This window comes from Phaenicophaeus curvirostris, chromosome 1 (assembly GCF_032191515.1).
Source record: "Phaenicophaeus curvirostris isolate KB17595 chromosome 1, BPBGC_Pcur_1.0, whole genome shotgun sequence".
NCBI lineage: Eukaryota > Metazoa > Chordata > Aves > Cuculiformes > Cuculidae > Phaenicophaeus > Phaenicophaeus curvirostris.
This window is the reverse complement of record NC_091392.1, coordinates 187,359,197-187,377,429: the sequence shown is the minus strand read 5'-3', so window position 1 is coordinate 187,377,429 and position 18,233 is coordinate 187,359,197. Positions and strand designations below refer to the sequence as shown.

At 42.8% G+C, this 18,233-nt stretch overlaps 2 protein-coding genes across 3 annotated transcripts in view; both read right to left on the bottom strand.

Moving 5' to 3' along the window:
• The window catches only part of MTIF3 (mitochondrial translational initiation factor 3), a 280,029-nt gene that overhangs the window by 32,493 nt on the left and 229,303 nt on the right, over positions 1-18,233 (bottom strand). The window lies entirely within an intron of this gene.
• LNX2 (ligand of numb-protein X 2) overlaps positions 14,297-18,233 on the bottom strand; it is a 36,416-nt gene continuing 32,479 nt past the window's right edge. For both annotated transcript variants that reach the window (XM_069882722.1, XM_069882730.1), the window contains exon 10: positions 14,297-16,371. In XM_069882722.1, coding sequence (XP_069738823.1) covers positions 16,236-16,371 — 136 coding nt within the window. In that variant the 3' untranslated portion in view covers positions 14,297-16,235. The remainder of the gene's footprint in view (positions 16,372-18,233) is intronic.

The window sequence follows — 18,233 nt, the reverse complement described above, 5'->3', positions numbered from 1 at the left end:
AGTTGTAGCTCCTGTTAAATTCAGTGCAAAACCAGGCATATAAACCAAAGCTGAATTTCAACCGGGGTCTCTTTATTCTGTAATAAATTACTAAATGGGTTGTCAGATTTGATATTCTCTCATAAACGTCTAATTAAGGGAAAAGCAAACCTCTGCTTTATAAAATCTCTGACTGATAGTCCTAATAAAATGTCATAAATGCAATGAATGTTGTGATAATGCTTTTAGAGACTAATTGCCTTTCATTATCATTAGTGCAGAACTGATCAGCACTTAGATGTAGATACCGCGGTGCCTTGGTGGCATCGCTGGGTTCAGGACAGCGGCTGGCCAGGAGGAAGAGGAGAAAGGAGAGATCTTTATGTCAGCAATTGGGTTTGGTACCTTTCCCACCTGTCTCTGGGCTGGAGACAGCCTTGTGGCCCCGGGGTAGGGGAGCCCTGTCCCCAGCCCCTTGGGAGTTGGCCACCAGGGGTTGTCACCACGCATGGTCTGCCCTCCACCCTGCTGAGCATCACGCTTGAGTCAGGGAGCCAAGTGTGAGGATCATGGCTTTCACTGCAGCAATTCAAGGAGGCTCCAGCTCAACTCCTCAGCTGTATTCAAAGCAAGAAGGTCCCTGGCTTGACTTGCGTGCCCTTGGGTAGGGATGCAGGAAGAGCTTTACTGTGCATCACACCAGGGAGCTCTCCCTGCCTGTCTTGATCACCCTCACACCTCAGATGCACAGAGGCTTTAAAGCTGGAGATGGTTACATGGAAATTACGTGCAAATATGCAAATTATTTCATTATGTTGCTGGCATGAAATGGCACATGCAGAGCAGATAAAAGCTTGGCACCTACAGAAATGGAGAAAGCGAAAAGGAGTTCAAAGAGGGATGCTAAGTTCCCAGGTCCCCCTCTTGCTTTTTTGTGTGAGTGAGCTGTGGGGGGAAAAAACTCCCAGTCTGGCCTGAGAAAGTATGACACCTCCACCTCCATGGCTACCTCTGTTATGTCTGGTTAATGCAGCTCAACGTTGACCATTTGGCTGGAATTTATTCACATATTGAGCCTCATGTGTGCCACATTTGCAGTACACATGTATTCCTGCTGGCCCCATCTGGGTGGCAGAGAGAAAGAGGGATCTATGTTTTCTGTTTTCTTTATCCTCCAAAGCAAAAAGTCAAGATTGGCAGTGAGAAAAGATTTTTCTTGAATAATTTGATATTTAATGCTGGGGATCAGAAAGGTCCCATAGAGGATGGAATGCACACATGTGAAAGAAACATCTGGAGTTATAATGCTGAGAAAGTTTTGAGAAAATGTGGGTAAACCTTCTCAACACAAATCTTCCTGTTACTGGCTGGTGTCACATCCACTGGTTTTGGATGGCTGTACAATTTGAAGCTGGATGTTGCCGGTTCTGACAGGGCATCACTTTCACCCTGAGTGATGCAGCCAACCTGGGAGCCCATCTGCTCCAAAATCCTAACCCTGGCCATCTTTCTGCTGGCTGTGTCCAGCCTCAGGGTCCGAGCCTCAGCAATTAGATCATTTAATAAACCATCTCATTTTGGGATGTTTTGTGTAAAGCATTTTACCTGGCTTTATTTCTCACATTGCTTTGTATTCCGTCAAACTCCAACCCTGCAAATCGATTCGGTGCTGCTATTGTTGCCTCTAAAATGTTTACTCCTAGCTCTCTTTAGGACCGAAAAGGCTGAAAACTGCATCGTAATTGCCCAATTAGTCCTAATGCTGCGTAGTGTTGACTGTTTAGTTACCATATATTGTGTACAGAACTAATTGTGGTGAAAGTAAATGAATGTGAAGGAAACAAACAAGCTACTAGAAAATAATTACTTGGAGTGTTTCTTTTTAGTACCTGTACAGCAGATTTCATTATACTCAACAGCTTCTAAAGCTGCTTGAAATAGCGGTATTTGTCATTTTCATAGAAACTTGATAATGACATTAATTTATCTTAATGGTCTGTTCTATTGTTATAAATAGTAAAATTAGCTTAAATTGTCTTGCTTTTGCTGGTTTTGGATGGCTCCAAAGGGCCCCACAACAGCAGATGAGTAGATAATTTGGTGTGCTTGACAGATTTCCAATAATTTGTTATGTGGAACATGAGGTAATGCTAGTACCATTAATGTTCATTTTCCTCTAAATTCATTACTGCCCTTTTCCCTTTTATCTTTTTTAATGTCTGGACCATTTTTCTATATTTCAAGTGGAGCTACGGAGCCTATTCATATTCAGCTATAGTAGCTATTAACATTCTGCACATAGAGAACATCATGTAGAAAAACAACTCTTTATGAAATGATGAGGCTGGTGGCTATTTATGCTTGAAAGTAGGCAAAATGGGTTGTTTGCTGGTATTAGGGATTGGCTGTAATTAAGCCAAATGTAATTTTAAAGAAATTTAAATGTTTTCATTTTTATAGCCAAGGTAAAACACAATTCAGGGGAATTCTAAGAAGGTGTAAATGCATTAATAAAAACTATTTTCCCTGTTTTCTGCCACTCTTGTTTAAACTTCACCAAGGCTTTCTTGCGTGGCTAGTTACTTGCACAATATTTTCTACCCAATTTAAACCTAATTAGTCTTGGGAAAGCATTTTTATATGGGTTTGCTGATATTGTAATGATCTGAACAAACAGGAGAGCTTTCCACCAAGGAAGATTATTTTGCTGCCTTTTCCTTTTCTTTCTTTTTAGTTTTGTATCTAACAAACATCAGCACCCTCTTGCCCACTGGGTACAGAGATGCAGACCAATGGAGGAAGAAGAAGGGGATGAGGTTTCCCTGTCCATATCTCGCCAGTGTGGACATAACATACGTGAAAACCCAAGCAGAAGCAGTGAGACATGAGGCTGTCTGCCACGGGGTGGATGTGGAGGGATGTCCAACACCGTGGCTGTGTCCCCATCATGCAGCAGGGGAACAGGGACAGGATAGGTGGCGAGCTGAGCTCTGGTCCCCCTGTTCAGCCACGTAGGAGGAGGAGGACCCTACAGATACCACCTTTCTGATACAAAGTGCTTGGTGAGCTATAGATCTTGGCAGGCCGATGTAAGTGCTTCCACCAAAGTGTGTTGTTTTGATGAAATTTCAAAGAGAAGGTGCTTCTGAGTGATGAAAGTATTTTGAATATTATAATTTTAGAAAAATCTCAGAGTCATCTCTCAGAAAAAAGCTTAATCAGGAACGTTCTTCATTTTTGTAATTTTTTTTTACATTATTTTTAGTGTTCACTGAATCACAGAATGGTTGATGTTGGCAGGGACCTCTGGAGCTTATTTGGTTGAACATCCACTGCACAAGTAAGGCCACCTCAAGCTGGGCTGGTTGCCCAGGATCTGCGTCCAGATGGCTTTTGGAGTTGATATTTCTTCAATTTAGGTGTATCAGGAAATATGAAACCACAAACGAGCGTGATAGTCAAACCAATGCATTATTTTAAACTTTAATTTAAAATCAGTTACTGCTTGTGCCTGATATAAATGCCCACCCTTTAAATCTATGTCCCAGAACTGCACTTTGTTGTGATGGTGTGATGATGGAACTCCCTCACTGAGGTTTAGCCAGGCAAGGGGACCCTCAGCTAACCATCTCATCAGTCCGGTGGCACAAAAGGCTCCAGGGCTGGCACTGCCCTTGCTCAGGCAACCATCACAGTATGTGGAGTGTTCACCTTCCCAGCTTCCCTGCTGCACAGTAGAGGAGATGCTCAGCCTCCAGGTGTGTGAAGTTAGCTGAGATGGGCCCTCCCCACAACCACCAATGAGCTGGATGGGCATTTCCCGGTACCCCAGAGGTGGGTGCCCTAACACCAGCTGGTATTGCCACCCAGCTCCCTGCAGCTGACAGCAGTAGCCAGTGGGGTGCAGGTACTTGTAAGGGGTGGCTTGTTCAATGCTAGCCCTAAAGAGGTCGTGTGTCCCTGACAGCTCCCAGGCCACAAGCTTTGAGCTGGGTTTTGCCCGAGATGCATCGTTGCCAGCCCAGGAGTACCTTCCAGGAGGTAGCTTGAGGCATTGAGGCTGGCCTCAAGCTCCGCCAGGGGAGGTTCAGGCTTGACGTTAGGAAAAAATTCTTTACAGAAAGGGTCATTGGGCACTGGAACAGGCTGCCCAGGGAGGTGGTTGATTCACCTTCCCTGGAGGTGTTTAAGGCACGGGTGGATGAGGTGCTGAGGGATATGGTTTAGTGTTTGATGGGAACGGTTGGACTCGATGATCCGGTGGGTCTCTTCCAACCTGGTGATTCTGTGATTCTGTGATTCTGTGATTATCTCCCCTAGTATGGACCTTCCTTAGCACCTCACACCTTGGAACTCCCTTGGGTACCCCAATTTTATGTCTTACCACATGGGTTTAATGTTGTCCAATGCTGCCTGCATCCCAGAAGAGGAGATAAAATCTTCTTCATTGCTTAAATTTTCTGGACTGTTCTCAAAACCAGCCTATGCAGGGGCTTTACAAGTGACTTATTTGGAAAACTCCTTCTCCCATCTATGGTAGGATTCATCTCACCTACCTTAAGACATTATTGTGTGAAAGTGAGTATTATGGCTGCTCATCCTCGCTCTCTTTCAAGAGAGAAAATTAAAAAAAAAATCCATATGCCCACAGTGTGAGTCATCTGATTTATTTTAGACAACTACGCTAGGAAGAGATGAACAACACCTAAAAGTGCCAATCTCTCTCCATTAAGGAGAAAGGGAGCCCAAGCTCCCTGATATAAACATTAGATGTCAACATGATGGATATCCATTCCTGGGAAAAGCATGCCTATTCCGTGCCACGCATCCAGACCATTGGCAAGGGAGATGCCCATATGGTGAAATTGTCTTCCATCGTGAAGCTTCCAAGCAGCTCAAACGCTGCACAGTTACAGCCGCGTTTTACTTCAAGGTATGGAAGCACAATTATCCATTGCGAAGTCTTTCTCGACTTCCAAAGCTTGTATTTTTTTCCAAGTTTGGATGAAGCTTACCTGCAATCTCTTCAAAAAGTATATTTTGCTGTTCCTGTTTTGTATATATGAGTTTTAAATATTAAAAAAAAAAAAACCAAAACAAAAACCATGCTTGTCTTATGTTTAAATTCTGGGAATGTTGCTGTGCACACTGAATTTCAAGAAAATCCTTTTGTCTGTCACTGCTCCTCTATTGAGAAATATATTGACTTGACTGAGCATTTATAATTAAAATATCTGATATTTGACGCTTCCAAAGACTCACACGAATGACAGTCAGACACACCTGGCTGAGGCTTGATACAGCACATTGTATCTGTTGTTTGCCAGTGTCTGTCACAACATGAGAGGTTTGCTCCTTGCTTCCTGGTTAGCTTTTATCACTTTGACAAAGAAAAATCATGGTGAATGAAGGGGAAATTTACATTTCAAACATGCATCTCTTCCTTCCTTGTGATAAAGTCAATAGATTTTCATTTTAGCCTCATGACTATTATGACTGGTAAAAAAATCACAATCTCAAGCCCAGGTGAGCAGCTCCTTCTGCTTCACTGCGAATGGGAGACTGTGGGAGAACAGCACAGCACCTGAAGGATGTGGTTGATAAAGTATTTACCTTAAATGAAGAAAGATGTCCATCTGGCTGATCATTTGCAAAATAATAACCGAAGAATGAGCTGCAAACCTCACACCTTGTTCACCCTGGTTGACTTTACCTGGAGTGAGTCTGCTAGATTAAGTTGTGGCCAGTGCCTGAGAAGACCCTGTCTACCCATGGTAGCTGATGGCCCCCACAAGGTCACCAGCACATCAAGGTGTGGTGCCGAGATCAGCCATCAGAGTGGCTCTATGCTAGGACTGTCAGTGTTTCCACTAAAACATCCTCTTTCACGGCTTTCACGCATGTGTCTGAAAGATTGATCTGGTCTGGTGCTCTGCACAGAGGAGTTTGTTTAGGGAGCAAATTTTTTGTTTAATTGCATTTCAAAGAACCAGAAATACAATGCTCCAGCCATGATAAAGAGCAATAGCTGAAGAGCTGGAGTGGTCTGGGCAGTGTTAGGGTTACTGCTGGACTCGATGGACTTAAGGGTATTTTCCATTCAAAATGATCCTACGATTCTTGCGCTGACACAACACAAATGAAGGCAAAGTCAAGCCAATACAGGCACCTTTTGTCAATAATTCATGTGCAGCATAGTCATGTAGCCCATGAGACCATAATACATGCAACGACTGGGATGTAGTTGGTCTGTTTGCTAATAGAATTAACCAATTACAGCAACAAATGAAGGATTTTCTAAAAGCAGGCAAACTCATTAGACCTCATTAGATTGGGGCACGTTTTCCTCTGCGTCATGCAGGATGGGTGAGCAGCAGCAGCCGTCTGACGAAGGACGTTTTTGTGGCACTTCCAGACTGACTTCAGTCCTGATTAAAAAAATCCCTCCCCATACCTTCCTTGCCAACAAAAGTAATGAGACACAGAAATAAAATTAAATAAGTGTAGACAGAAATGTAGCTGTTGGATGCCTTGAAAGCCTGTGCTGGGGTTGAATGACCTGTCCTGGCTGGAGCTTGCAGCAGGAGTCCTGGTCCAGGGGTGTTGAATGGGCTATGGGGTCAGTACTTCCTGGCTCTTTGTTCTTTGGGAAAGGTATAGATTATATAAAAGACAAGGGGAAGGTGAATTACAAGGAAGAATAAGTGTGGTGTTCAGGGTTTTTTTAACCTAGCTGAGACTGATGTACAGCTGCGTAAGGAAACAGAGCTGTGTCTTGAGGATCTGCAAGTCTGGAAGGAGAACAAACATGTGAAATCCAGTCTTGTTCATGCTGGGCCATCCAAAAGGCTGCAAACTTTTAGGTAGTTATCTATAATTTGTTACCTATAACATAGAGGTCGTTATTGCTAATTGTATGGCTAATCGTAGTACAGGTGCAATACATAATATATAGGTCATAAAAAGACATTATCCATAAAATATGCTACAATATTACCTACAATTTCCCTGTCCTGAGGTTTTGATTGATTACTCGCCCTTGTTCCTGATCACATTCAATCTGGCTGGGAAGCAGGATGCTACCAAAATCCATCCTTGTGCAAGTGCTGCTGCTGCTGCAAGTGGCTCTGGGCCCAGTCCAGGGGGGATTGGAGCATGTTGTTGGAAATCAGTGCCAACCAACCTTGGAGAGGGGACCCGAGGAGGCCACTGCAGGACAGGTTCATTGATTCAGGGAAATTTTTTCCTGTGAGTGCAAAAGTCCCAGGAGACTCAGTTGATTAAAAATATTTTTCTGTGATTGATGTCTCACTAGATTTCTGGCAGATGCTCTGGACAGTTCAGGGGGCTGGAGAACAGGCCTTACGAGGAACGGCTGAGAGAGCTGGGGTTGTTTAGCCTGGAGAAGAGGAGGCTGAGGGGAGACCTCATTGCTCTCTACAACTACCTGAAAGGAGGTTGTAGACAGGAGGGTGCTGGCCTCTTCTCCCAAGTGACAGGGGACAGGACAAGAGGGAATGGCCTCAAGCTGCACCAGGGAAGGTTCAGGCTGAACATTAGGAAAAACTATTTCACAGAAAGGGTCCTTGGGCACTGGAACAGGCTGCCCAGGGAGGTGGTTGAGTCACCTTCCCTGGAGGTGTTTAAGGGACTGGTAGATGAGGTGCTTAGGGGCATGGTTTAGTGTTTGATAGGAATGGTTGGACTCGATGATCCGGTGGGTCTTTTCCAACCTGGTGATTCTATCATTCTATGATTCTATGATATATGCCCTGAAAATGCCACTATTTTTGATGTCAGGGACAGTACTGAAACCCACAGAGGTGGTGCTGTCATCCAGGGGAGAGGCAGTAAAACTGGCAACACTGACACACGAACATCCTGCGGCACAACGGAGCATGTGGGAGTGAGGACTGACCCTGCACCCCAGGGGCACAGCCTGAACAATAAACTTCTTTGGCAGGAGGCAGGTGTGCTCAGGGCTCTTCCTACCTTGCTAAATGAGCTAAGACCTGGGAGCCAGCCCCAGCACCAGGCTGCTGGTGGCACTCAGTACCCACTGTGCTTTAGCTTCTCGGCGCAAATGTGTTCACTAAATGGGAGATAAAACTGTGGACACTGAAAAAGCGTCCATGGAGGAATAAGGCTCAGGGTCACAGGTTTCCAAAAAAATCTGTGGCTGGTGCTAGAAGCCAGTGGCTGCAGCACAAGCTAATGGGGAACACCCAACCTGTCATCTGCCTGTGCAAAAGCCAGTGCCAGGAAACACTTCCCTGTTATGAGACACAAACGTTGACAAAAAAAGCTGAGCAGATACTCACAGCTCCTGTGAGGGTGGACTTGCAGACTGGGGGGCCAAAGGTGTTGAAACATTTCTCTGGCATCCCCAGTGTCAAGGAGCAGTGAGACTAGTTTAACTATGAGAGGCGCAGAGCTGGATCCTGGTCCATTCTCAGCCCCATTCAAAAGGGAGCAGGGAAAGAGGGATCCCTTGATTTTCTGTTCGCCTGGAGAGTGATGCTCTTGACACACCTCTGCTCAGCAGGCAAGGAGCTATAAAAGAAATCAGATGCAGCAGAAGACACGAGCTATTTTTGCCCCTGCCTCTCTGGCACATTGACTGGGATGTAGGAGAGGGGCTGGCTGCTCTACCCTGAGATCAGTTGCAATCCACCAGCAGCACTTCAGAATTTGCCAATTATCACAGCTTGAGTTTAACTGAGCTGAGTTGGAGATGGGGTAACTGAAATTCAACAAGTCTTAGAATATTTGCTGTTCATGAATTCACACAAATCTATTTTTCAAAGTTTATGGTGAAACTCCTTTATGGAGCTTGGGTCAGACTGGAACTCATATCTGCATCATTAATTCTTTGGCTTGTTTTTCTTTTTCCAAAGTTCTCTGCAGGTCATTCCCCCCAAGTACAGCAGGGATGGAGGAGAACGTTGAAATCATTACTGATAAACATTTACATCTCAAAGCTACACAGAATCATTATTTCACAAAGAGGCGAACAAAATAGTTTTGCATTGTGTGAATTATTTTCTTATTTGAAACACAGAATCTCTCTCAAATAGCTTTAAAACCTATATTGTAGTGAAGCATCCAGTTTGTTCCATTAACTACTCATGGAGTCAACTGGAGAACCACTGTTATTAATTTCAATGGAAAGCTAAAATGCAGTTCATTTTCTGTAATTGCAGGCCCATCACCTAAAGACCCAGGAAAAGCTTTTAATCCAAGGCATTTTTAGAAGGGTATGATTACATTGCATATCTCCATAAGGTGCATAATTACCAGGATGTCAATCACAAAGAAACACAAAAAGCTCAACTTCCCAGGCTGTTAAAGAGCAGTCCCCTTCCACTGCCCTGGGGCCGCATGGCTCTGCTGGTGTCTGAGGTGCCAGGGTGGGTGCTGGAGGTGGGGGACCCTCACCAGGACCCGGCTGTGATGCTTCTGCCATGGTGGGGTGCAGCCAGCAGCACCCCCAGTGCCGACAGAGCCAGCAGTGATGGAAAACCAAAATACACCTAACGGCTCCCTGCACCACAGCCTGCGTGCTACCTGAGCATGACGCAGAGAGACTGTGATCCTAGAGGAAGCATCAGTGGGCTGGAAGATGCCTTGGAAAAAGCAGCACTTAAAGGATCATTGTTGAAGCAGCTGAGCATCATGGCAGTGGGACAAGGGTGAGGGAACACACAGAAAGGTCTGTAAAAAAAAAAAAAGCTAGGGAAGAAAAATCTGGGGGTAAATGCTATTTATTTTAAGGATGAAAAAGACTCTGTGAGGCACAGAATATTCAGCAGAATAAAATTGCATCACAAGGGCACAGAGAATCCATTATAGCTGGATTGCTGACCTGAGGCCCATGGATGAGGGCTACAGCAGCACGATGACTCCCATCTGCCCTCACGGACATGTACCAAGCTGCCAGCTGCACTCACATCACAGCCAGAAGGGACCACACGGTTTGACTTCAAGGTCTTTACTACCATGACTCTATTAAATCAAAAGAAATCACATAGCTCCTCCGGCCTGTCTGTAGGAAGGAGAAACTCCAGTTGTAGGGAAGAAGAAAAAAAACTTTTGGGTTTGAATTATTGCTTGGCTGTTTTGCTCAAGCAGACACAGCTGGGAGCACCTGCAATGATTCAAGGCTGCTGCAGCCTGGAGAGGTACCAGCAGGACTCACAGCCAGAGGCAGAACTTCAGTGCAAGGCCACCGTTTCCAAGCTGGGTCCTTTGTACTCACAAACCTGAATCATGGAGGAAATTCAAATCAGTGGAAACACACAGATGCCAAAAGACAGACCCACTTGTCAGGCGTTTGACATGCATTAACAGCCCCTTTCTTTCAGCTCTTGGCTCCAGTCACTCCTGCTTTGGGCACTGATGGATGTTGAGCAGTGGTTGCAATGGCTGAGGTGTGACAGAGCTGAAGCTGTTTCTTCTAGGGCTGCTTCACTAGTAAAGAGGAGCCACCTTTTGCTGCATCCTGCAACGAGGGACCCTTAGACTGACTGCAAAAAGAGCTAAGTGTACTGAGCACCTCTGTGGATGAGGACTAATGTAGGTCATAGCGATGGCAGAAGTAGCTGTTTAGGAAGCAATTTAATTAATTTAAAAAGTAAGAAACAGATAGGTCAGGCCTTGCCTCTGCTGTTCTTTGAGTTTTGTTCTTCTTTAGCTGGCATGTTTCCTCAAACACGATAACATTTTTTAACTTTAATGGATGACATTTTGTAATATGTTTAAGGATTTGTAATATTTTATGCTCACAGCTTTTTGCAATTGTTGTTCTAATATGGCACTGATGCTGGTATTAAAGTCTAATATGATTAGAAAGCTCAATTGTATAACCAAGGGGTTATACTCTTTATCTATTCTAATCTGATTAAAATGCTTCTCTTCAGTAGCTTTTCGCAATTGCTTTATAGCAAAACCTGGGAGCAAAGCCACCAGCACTTTGATTTGTCCGAGTTCAGAAGGAATACCTTCCTTAATTGCACGCTTCGTTCATTACCATACAAAGCTGGGTCCAAATTGCAAACCCGGCTCATTTGGCTTTTACGGAGCTGCTCACTGAGAAAGGGTTTGTGGAACCAGTCTGATGTCCAGGCTCCGCCTGAGGCTGGTTAAGGTTCAATAACTGCCTGCTTTGGAGGCAGAAAAAAAGACATTTTGGATCTTACTGCCTGGTGCTGGGGTTGCTAAGCAATGAAGCCACAACAAGTCGCTAATGTCATGGCTACATCTAAATCCCATCATAGCATTAAATTCATCACTGTAATTAAATTCTCTCACTGCTTATGATACCGTCTCCCTTATGTGATGTATGTTGTCCAGTCTAGTGGTAAACAGTTAATGCAACAGGACATATGCACTCCTAATTTCCATTGCCATTTAGTGCTCATACACTATAATTTATCACAAATCTGAAGGCACAGTACAGAAAATGTGCTGCAGAGAATGCAATTAGTCCATGAATGGGTAAAAGCATGAAGAAGGAGCTCTGTTTTAGTAAAACTTACCTCCTCCCCTCCAACTGTTCCTCTAATGAGGACGCTGACACTGGCAAGGCAGAAGAGCTGCATAAGACCAAACATAGCTGCTGAAATGGTGGTGGTTTCACACCACCATACACTGTTTTGCGGGTAAAGCAGAGCAGCTGGAGGAATTCCCTATGCAGCAGAGGTTTTCCTGTGTGCTATGGATCTGTAGTGTTAGGCAAGCCTAAATCTGAGCTCAGAGTTAGAGAGTGCTGCCGATGTGTTTACATGAGCCTTTGCAACTGCATCTTAAAAGCTTGGGGACGGTTGTTTGCAAGATGCCCCTGCAAGATGGCCAAGACCACAATCACTGACACCAGTGTAGCCAAAGCTGGTATTCACCATCACAACAGGCTGTTGTGGGATGCAGAGTGGCCTCGATGTCACTACCTCTTCTCTCCAAACTTGAGCCATGGTCTCCATAGCTGGTTGTTGAGGCTAAGGCAGGGTAGGAAAGCTCCAGGAGGTGGGTTGAGGTAGCTACTACTACGTAGAAAAGAGGGTGAAGAGGGGCAGCCCCTCCTGGATGTGATATTTGCTCTTAAGAGTTGCAGAAGAGGCTCTGCTTTTCCATCTCTTGCTCTGTGATGGGAGTAGTTGGCTCTTATTCCTCCTTTGGCAAAACAAACTTGGCTATTCCCACTGAGGAGCGTGCTGTTTCTGTTTGGCTGTGCTTGCAACCCACAGTTTTGTCCAGCCAGCCTTTACCAGCATAGTTAAACAACAAAAACAACCCCCAAATCTAAACACATTCCTTCTTCTTCTAAAACAGCTTCAGCTGCACTGAATGCCATGGCTGATGCTGAGCAGGCCTTGCACCCTTGACTGGACTCTGGGGCCTCTTTGATTTCCGAGTTGTCTAAAGTTTTCTGTGTCACTCTACAGAAGGGAGCTCATCCCCATCATATCCACTGCAAAGCATCATTGACATGGACATGGCAAACGCATTGCACTCCTAATATTCAGGGGGCCTGACTATGTGATGTAGCAACAAACAAGGACATCATCAACATTCAGCTAGAATTGGTCTTTCTTACCTATATAACATTATTTTAATTGCCCCAGAAGTATAAAGTTTAAAGCCTTCTCCATCCTCTGGACAACAAATAACCTAAGAACTGTTCTTCGCCATCTGGATAGATGTCAGGTGTGATGAGGTCACTGCAAATAATTTTCTGTCTCTCCTTTTTCTATGTGTCGGGGGACATCCACTTTTTAGGCAAGCTTGTCTAGAAGTTGCCTGAGACAACTGGAATGAGGATTTTCACTGACCTTCCTTAGTGTTACAACATCGTCTTGGGCCATGTAGCATCAGATATGTGTGGTCCTAACTCTGTGTTTGTCACTGCTGCTTCCCTGCCTGGCAAATTTGTTCTTTTAGCTCATCAGGATCTCATACGTTAGTTTGTTAACAAATCTTCATCATCTATTAAAATTACATCAGGAATAAATGGCCAAGTTTTTTAACTAAAAGGAGCTCCCAATATTATGTGTCACATTATACCTGAGAACCAGGCTTAGATTTTCATTATACCTGCCCCAAATCTACTAGGGAATTGCAGATAGAAGAATTCTTAATTCTTTTGCACATTGACTGCAAATGAAGTATCTCCAGACTTCAATCCATTAGCATGTTGTGAAGTAGAGTAAACTATTTTACATTCTTTGCTGGAAATCCACGGGGTTGCTTGGGGAAGGTGCTCCTCCCACGAAGCTCCAGCACACAGATGACCAGGTCCACCACCTCACACAACAGCTCTGTACACCTTCAGATGTAACAATAAATTGATTAATCTGTCTGTAAATCAAACTTCCAATGGTCTAGCTCTTGCCTTACAAGAAGTAAAGGAGCTAATAACCTACTGACAGACGTGGCTGGTTTATTCTGTGTTTCTGTACATAGACACGGTTTTGTTTTAAAGGAACCCATCTATCCATAACCCACTAACCACTGCAAGGAATAAGAATCCAGGTTCTGGGCAACTTTACTGCAAATCGTTAATAAATTGCTTTTAGTCCCATTCCAGCTTCGCAGACATCTAAGGAGACCGCAGGAAATGAAGATGGAAATTCATTACCAGGAGGCTCAAGTTTCCACTGTAAAACTGATGTTTCCAGCAAAACTGTCTCCCTGCATCAAATCTATGCTGTAAAAACATCCTCCAGCTGATCGGTACCAGCTGGTGTTGAGGGGGAAAGAGGAAATTCTGCTTGCAGCCAAGTACCGTAAGGCATAGATATTACCACCTCTTTAGAAACACTTCTCAGAGCTGGAATTACTGGTTAAACAGCTGGTATGTTGCCCTGGCTGGACGAGCATACCCTCAGACTCTTTTGGAACATTAACTGACTGCAATTTATGATAAATCACAGAAAAAAAAAAAAATCTTTAAACTGAGTCTGCATTGAGCTACCCATATCATTTGCAAAGAGTGAGACCATACTTTGAGTTATGACAATGAGTAGAATGAACTTTTATTTTCATTCATCCTTCATTAATACCATACAATTAGATAGCAATATCTGGAAAAAAATAAATCTTGAAACAATTTAAAACTGAAGGCACAGAATACCAAACCCAACTATGCAGCTACAAGAGAAAGGGGAGAAATTATTCAGGAAGGGAATTAATCCAGAAAGGTTGTATCGCTAGACATTCTGATAAAAAGCTACAGCACACAGAAACAAAACCGCACAGTTTAAGATAACCCATGCTATTGTTACATACACAGATAAAAGAAAAAAAATATCTAAAAATCTGGTTTTTGCAGAGTTTTGAATGAAAAGTGTAACTTTTAAAATAAAAAAAGTTAAATCTAATACATATGTCAAAATCTTCCCTAAAGTCTACACTAATATGTACTTTACAAAAAAATCTGCATCAAAAGCAAAGTATACAGTTAAACAGCATCTAGGGACGGGAGGAAACCTGTTCTCATATCAGTTAGAGTATCAAAGTAGTTTGGTATTTGCTTCAGAAACAAAGATTCTCAGTACAGTAATATACTGCAGAGGACATTCTTTTGTATTAAATGAAATTAAATGGATAGCATACATTACAGAGAGGAATAAAACCACTTGATTCATATGAGATTTTTACTTTTTTTTTTTTTTGCAAAAGAGTAACTTTATTTCTTTTGAAAACAAAGCTACTGGAACTAATGACATGCGATAATATGCCCTGATATTATACTGGCTAAGTTTGAAAATAAAGTTCATGCTTCACAATTGAAATATGATGTGATTCTCAAATACATTCTCTGGTAATTAATAATACAATACAGAGGTCATTCATAAATTCAGTTCAGGTGGGGAACCTCATTTATAAATTCAGCTCTTTTTCAAATATGCAGAACATGGACAACTCACAGGGTTTGCTCCAGGTCAGCACATTTCTTTCTGTGCTCCACCTCTTTTCTTAAACAAATGGATGCTTAGCTCGCAAATACCATGGAAAGGCAAAGTCTAGAAGTTACAGGTTGGTTTTTAAAAATACAAAATACAATCCAAGATAAATAGTATTACTCTTACTGACAACTTAACAGCAGGTGTTCTCTAAAGGAAAAAAAAAAATCCTGAAATGCAAAAGAGATCGTTTCAGCATTTGATATCAAGGCATTTGCAGGTTTATCGGGAGGTGACAGAATAAGAGTGAACTTTGCAGTTTACTTTGCAGTTGGACTTGAATTCAAAGAGCCTTCCTTCTAGCCTGCCCACCTGTAAACCATAAGGTATGGTTTCTCAATAGCTTGCTTTTTTTCCCTGGAAATAATTCTCTCATTTAGAAAGTACAAGTCAAAGTATTGTTTCCACACATGAATAAAGAGAGCTGACTAGTACAATAGAAACAGTAAAAATGATCTTCATAAAAATGCTCATCAAAATTCTCCGACATAGCAAAATATTCATTCCTAAAGTAAAGTCTAATACTGCAAGCCATTCACTCAAAGGCGACCTTGGGCACATGTATTCTTGCCAGCATTGCAACAGTAATTACTTCCATATTGCTTGTCATTATAGGATACAAACTCTGTAATATATTAAAGTTTCCTAACAAAGAGTCCAATTATTGCACTTTATAAAAATTCCAGTAATATCAGGCTTTTGTCCTACTTTTCTGTGAACAGTGATGCCTTGCAAGAAAAATTTGGGGGACCAAGTAATTTCAAGGAGTAGCATGAATTTCTCGAATCAGTTTGAAATACTGAATTAAACATGGAGCGGCTTACGAAAGAAACAGATGTACCTTTGGATTTTGATTCACAGCAGCAGATAGATGCATCATTGTGGTACTGACACATATTCTCTTGGCAGGGAAGAACGGGCACATGGCTATTACGTTTATATACCACATATAACTCAAGGACTGTGCAGAAAACCCCAAAGAACCAGTAAGTTCTTCTGCTGACTCAACAAGCCTGGTGGGGAAAGCTCAATGACAGCCATATGGGAGTGGGAGTTTCTCTCTGAGCTCAAGTCTATTTGCATTTGCATCAGCAATAGATAAAGCAAACAGAAATGGGTATTTCAGGATGGAAAGATACATAAGAGTGGGACTGAGAGGCCGATAAAACAAAGAAAATACAGCAGTTTTGGCCCTGCTTATAACCAGCTGTACCAATAGGTGAAAAAAAGACAGAGGAGATTTTTGTGCCAGCTACCTAGAAACAGAAGCTGCTTGAACCAAAGTGATTCACTGATCTATATGAGGCTTCCAGGCCAGCAAATCACTGTTAAAGTCACTTTGTTCCTCTGCTCCTTCAACATGGGAACAAGTGCAGAATGGCTCATTCCAACCGTGGACAGTCCATTTACAGCAACAATCATGTCGCCACACCTAAAAACACAAGAAGAAAAAAAAGCAAATAATGACTACTGCCCTGCACTAGTACACACCAACAAAAAGCATTTCACCTTTAGGGTGATAGGTTTCCATCAGGTTGAAAGTGTAGCTAAAAAAAACCCAAAGGGTTTAATTTTAAGTCTGTTTTACTACTGAAAATTATCTGAGCAATTCTCAAATGACTGGCTTTAAATTCTTATACAAAAATATTCTGTGTTAAGAGCTGACCTGTAGGGAAATGTGAGCAGAGAGTTGGCAAGATTTAATGGAGCCAAGAGAAGATAATGAGACAGCATGTGCATGATAGAAGCATTTCTGTTTGTGCAGATTACAACACAGTTACACCAAACATGACTTCACCATAGGAGGTGTAAGTAAAGATACTTCTGGTTACAACCAAGAACCAATTTCATCAGATGTAACCCTCAGCAGATGGTTCAGCAGAGAAATTGTGGCACCTCTGCATTTGAAGCAGGCAATAGAAATATGGGAGGGTGCCATTTGCCAGCTTTGAGGAAACTGATCTCAAAGGGTTAAGTTCCATCTTTTACAAGTTCAAGAGAAACTTCAAAAAAGCACCTAAATTCTTCCCACATTTTGAGCATGCACCATTTACAAGCATCTCTTCCTTGTGATTTGAGTGAGGGTTTTGCATTCCTCAGAGCAGCTGAACACAACTCTGGAGGTGAAACAGGACTTTTCCTGAAACCGATTCTCCAATTATTGAAGGCACCAAAGTGGATGGCAAAAAGATGCTCTCCTGAGCTATCCTGGTGTCTCCACTAGGGCAGAGCAGAGGGAGAAAAGGCAGTATGATCAACACCACTCAAACGCGCATTCGAAAGTCCTTCTCTGCCTGAACCAAGTTACCCCATCAGCCAAACCACAATGTTACAGTCTACCGAACAATGTTACACAAGAGCATCTTTTCCATTTCTTCTTACAAGGGGGTAAGTGTAACCACAACCACTCTTCCCCTCTTCTTAGGAATGATGCTTGAATTTCCATTTGACTTCTAGTTATTAAAGCTCCAATCTGAAATTATTTACTTTGGGTTGAACAGAAATCTTTCATTTAATCCAAACTGCTTCACAGTTGGGCCAAAAAAAAAGTAATTTTGCGTTCAGCCAAGCTACTTTTTCATTTATTTATTTAGTCATTGAACTGAAAAATCAATTACTGTCAAGCCTCTAGGCATAAGTACATTTTTTGCTTAAGTTACTTTGTAAGTTAATCTATATGTAAAAATAATGCCATAAAACTTCAAGTTGCATATTCTTTACTGCCACCTTCACCAAAATCATTTATGAACAAGAGAATCTTTAATAATAATTTTGAGTCCTAGTTCTGAACTAACCCTACACGAGGCTAAGATGCAATTGTGATGCTAGACCTCAGGGTTGCACATGTAAGTAAAATCATATAATCTTTAAGGTCAGAAGGGACCTCAGGAGGTCTCTAGTCCCACCTTCTGCTCAAAGCAAGGTCAGCTGTGAGAGCTGACCAGTTCTCTCAGGCCTTTATCCAGTTGGGTCTCAGAAACCTCCAAGGGCAGAGACCATGCAACTTGTGCCACTGCCTGACCATCCTCACATGGAAATAGTTTTTCCTTACGACCAGTCTCAACTTCTTTCGTTCAACTTGTGCTCATCATCTCTTATTCTCTCCACCTGCACTGCTATGAAAAGCCCAGGCTCTGTCTCTTGGATAATCTCCTTGTAGATATTGGAAGGGGCTATTAGCTCCTGCTGAAGCCCTCTCCTTCCGGGCTCCAGCTTCCACCATCTCAGGAGCCTCCACTGAACTTGCATCATTTATCATGTCTTTCCTGCTAACTAATGACTGTCAGGGCACTA